The 4295-nt window shown below is 13.9% G+C and overlaps 1 protein-coding gene across 1 annotated transcript, besides 13 other annotated features; it reads left to right on the forward strand. All coding sequences in view use genetic code 6, as the record gives it.

Annotated features, from left to right (window-relative positions):
- Positions 1-115: 115 nt before the first annotated feature.
- Positions 116-159: a microsatellite.
- A 1342-nt stretch (positions 160-1501) lies between these two features.
- Positions 1502-1549: a microsatellite.
- Positions 1550-1646: 97 nt separating this feature from the next.
- Positions 1647-1760: a microsatellite.
- Positions 1647-1762: a microsatellite.
- Positions 1763-1839: 77 nt separating this feature from the next.
- Positions 1840-1887: a microsatellite.
- Positions 1853-1920: a microsatellite.
- Positions 1921-3111: 1191 nt separating this feature from the next.
- Positions 3112-3142: a microsatellite.
- Positions 3117-3161: a microsatellite.
- A 97-nt stretch (positions 3162-3258) lies between these two features.
- Positions 3259-3331: a microsatellite.
- Positions 3310-3379: a microsatellite.
- Positions 3311-3413: a microsatellite.
- An 84-nt stretch (positions 3414-3497) lies between these two features.
- Positions 3498-3550: a microsatellite.
- Positions 3510-3548: a microsatellite.
- Positions 3549-3993, forward strand: IMG5_153490 (nucleotide binding ubiquitin-protein ligase, putative; the record flags this gene model as incomplete). Its single annotated transcript, XM_004030765.1, has 2 exons — positions 3549-3720; positions 3769-3993. Coding segments are annotated over 2 exons (397 nt in total), but the record flags the coding sequence as incomplete, so codon positions are not given.
- Between the last annotated feature and the right edge of the window lie 302 nt (positions 3994-4295).

Consider the following 4295-nt stretch of genomic DNA (forward strand, 5'->3'; position numbering starts at 1 on the left):
AAAACTTATTTTTTCAACTAAAAACTATTTTTTTTTTTTTTTAAAAAAAAAAAAACAAAAAAATAATATAAATTTTCTTATATTTATTTATTAATAAGTTTATAGTTTTAATTTAATATTTTTTTTATAAAAAAATATATTTTCTCTTATATAAAAATAAAAAAAATTAATCATCTTCTATATTATTATTATGAAACTTCTTAATTTTCTTTAAGATATTCATTTTCTTATATAAGTTAATCAATTTAAAATCTCATGTTTTCAACTTCACAATTGTAAAGTATAATTTTACATAAAAGATCTTAAATCTTTATTTCTAAAGGTTAAAATTCAGAATATTTATATCTCCAAATTTCCAATTCTTTACTCTACATATGATTATCTTATTATAATCTTTCTACCTCCTAAAGTAAATACTTAAGATTTTCTTACATATTCTTGAATTCGAATTTTAACTAACTATATTCAATTAATTAAGGCTTCATGTTTTCAATTTCTTTTGTTTATTTATTTATTGAAGAATCTTTTTTTTTATTTTCTTATTCAAGGAATGCCAATTTAGACTCGTTTTGGCTCTTATCATTATTATATTTTCGTGTTAAATCTTCTAGTTGATTACTTTTATCATTTAACTTCTATTTTAACTATTCACTTTATTAATTTAATGTTTTGTTTTTATTTTAAGATTAATTTAATTGGCTACTCAAGTCTTATTTTGTATTTTCTAAATTTTAAATTTAAGTTTATAACTTGAAAATTTCTTGATTTAATTTATCATTATCATCATTCATTTTATTAATTTTCTTTTTTAATTGATCTAAATCTCTTTCCTTTTAAATTTATATAAAAAATTAATAATTTTATCATTTTTTTTTTTTAGTCAACTTTTTATGAATTATTTTATATTTCTTTATTTAACAAATCAAAATTATCTTAATTTTCGTTTTATAATGTATTAATATTATTTTTAAACTAATTATTCTCTTATTAACATAGTTTTAATTACTAATCATATTATCTAATTATATTTTCTTATTTACTTAATTTCCCACATAAATTTTGATGCTCATTTTATAATATTTGTAATTAATTCTTTATATATTCCATTTCCATCATTTATTAGTTTAATTATTAATTTTTTGTTTAATCCTATTATTGAATTTAACCAATTTACATTTACAATTTATTAATTAAACTTTTTGATTCATCATTTTCTTTTAATTTTAGTTTCAAAAGTTAGTTCAATCTATCTATTTCTTCCACAAGCATGTTTACTTTTAATTTAGACTAACTTAATTCATATTCCAATTATTTTTTTACTTCTAAGTCCTTTTCAAAATTAATTATTTTAAATTAATTTTTTTTTATTTCATCATCTTTTTATTCACTCTATTATTTATATTTATTTATTTCGTTATTTAATAAACCCAATTAATTTTCAAAAATATAAAGCTTCTATGTTCCTTATTTCAAATCATCTAATTATAAAATTTATTAATTAAATTAAATTTTTAATTATTCCAATTCATTATTTTTATTTTCCAATTATTAAGAAAGTCTTTATTTTTCATATTCAAATCCTTAATATTTATAAATATCGATATTTAATTTATTAATTTATTATTTAAAACTTTATTAAAAATTGCATATAAATATAAAAATATATATAAATTATATATATTTATATATATAATCATATATATAATTATGTAAAACATAAAAAAAATATTTATATAAATATATTTATATATATATATATAATTACTCTTCATTTTCTTCTTCTTATTCATATATTCTTTATTCTTTTAATTATATTGTTTTATTTAACTATTCTATAAATTCTTATTATTCTTTTTCATTTTATTATTTTTCTTTTTTTTATCTTTTTATATTTTCTTGATTTTCATTTTATAATATTTTATTTTAATTTGCTAAATTTTATATTTTTCTTTACTATTCTTCATCTCTTTTTTTTTTTTCGTAATAAAATATTCTTTTAAATAAATTTTACTTATTTTATAATTTATTAATTAGCTAATTTTTTATTTACATTTCATTTTTTAATTAAACTATTTGTTAATTTTATTACATAAATTATTCTTATATATTTATATATTCATTTGTCAACATATTTTATTGTTTTTAATTTTTAGTTAAATTTTCAATTTCATTTTTTAGATTATTATTTTCTTATTATAAGTCATTTATTTTTATATTAAAGCAAGTATTTTCATTTAAGACATCATTTAATTATTCTTCTGTAATATTAAAAAAATCAATTTTTTTTTTAATTCATAAAGATGTTATTCCTTTTTTTTTTCGTTATAAAAGATTAATAAATAGGAATAAAAATACTAAATGTTTGCATTTATTTTTATATGCATCTAATTCTTTATATAGTAACTCTTCACAATTTGTTAATTTATTTTCAGAACTAATTGTTTCTTAATTTAATGTTTATATTTAATAAGTTTGTGAAGGTATATTTTAAGTAATTGTTTAAGGTATAATAATATGTTAATATCCTAAATTTTTATATATATTATTTAAATATATTTAATTTTTTTTTTTCTTTTAATTTAAAACCTTATATTATTTTTTATTATTCAGGACTTCTTAAAAGAGTTTATTTTTTATATGTTAAATTTTAATTGTTTTTAAAGGCATTTATGGAGAAAATAATATTGTTTAATTTTAAACACTAGGGTTAGTACTGAAAAGAACAGGCTATTCTGGAGTTTTGTAATTATCAATTATATATTGCGAATTATAAATACTCATTTATTTTAAGAGTTTTAAATATTATTATATTATATCGAAATATATTTATTTAAAATATTAATATTTTTATATAAAAAAAATAAATAAATTTAATAAATTAATATTTATAAATATTTTTTTTTATAATTAAATTTAAATAAACAAATTTTAATTTAATTTTTATAAAAAATAATTTTATAATATTTAAATTATTATATTTCAGACATGTTTTAAATACTCTATTTATATAATTATTTTAAAAAATATATGTAAAATATTATTATAATTAAATTAATAAAAATAGATTTTATAAATATTTATCTTTATATATCTTTAAAAATATTTTTATTTTATAAATATATATATATATATATATATATATTATTCATATTTATATTATTTATTTTTTATATTGTTAAATAATAAAAATTATTAATTCTTTTATTAATATAAAAGAAAATTTTTATAAATTAATTAAACTAATTCTTTTCTTATAAATATATATAAAATATAATATATATTTATTATTTTATATGATAAATATTATAAATTTTATTTTTATTATATATAATTTTTTTTTTCTTTTAATATTATATATATTTTTTTTTAATATATTTTAATATAATTATTGTTTTTTTATTTTATATTTTATAATCAAAAATAATTGTAAATAGTTTTTTAAAAAACTTTATATAAATAATAATATGTGTCTAAAATAATAAAAATATTAAAAGATTTATAAATAAAATATAAATAAAATAATTAAATAAATAAATATATAAAATAAAATGTCCTGGAATTACTGTGCATTTTCCGGCGAATAATTAACCGAGCCAATGGTATCTAAAAAGACTGGTCACGTATTTTAAAAGCGAATAATCCAAAAATACGTATAATCAACCGGTTAATGTCCAATAACCCAGTAATCCTTATCTTTAGATGATTTAATTCCAATAAAATGTAAATTTTTAAAAAATAAAAAAAACCTATAAAAATAAAAAAATATAGCAAATTAAATAATAAAATCAAAAACAAGCCAAAAAACATCATCAGTTCCTTAGATTTTGTAAGTATTTCAATCTGAATGGGATTCTTTATTATTAGAAAATTACAATCTGAAATAAAACCTCGAATAAATGCGTCAATAACTATCTTATGCTTTATATTAACACGATGCGGCATGCCGTGTAATATCTCGTTTATTAAAAGAAAGGGAAGAATTTAAAAAAAGAAGTATATTAAATGAACAATAACCTAAAATGGATATCGAAAATGATATATATTAACTACCTGAATATATAAAAAATTCTATAACTGAAATTTCTTAATAATTAATTAGTTTAAGAAAAGAAAGAAAAAAAGATAAATTTTATAATTCTTAATTTTCTACTTTAGATGTATATATATTTATTTTTTCTTCTTTATTTTTTTTTTAAATAAAAAAATAAAAAAATAGTAAATAAAAAATTATAGTTTAAAATCAAATTTTAGTATAAAAAATTATGATAAAATACATGATTTTTTTTAAGAGTATT

Source organism: Ichthyophthirius multifiliis, assembly GCF_000220395.1.
Source record: "Ichthyophthirius multifiliis unplaced genomic scaffold scaff_1120509251171, whole genome shotgun sequence".
Lineage (NCBI taxonomy): Eukaryota > Ciliophora > Oligohymenophorea > Hymenostomatida > Ichthyophthirius > Ichthyophthirius multifiliis.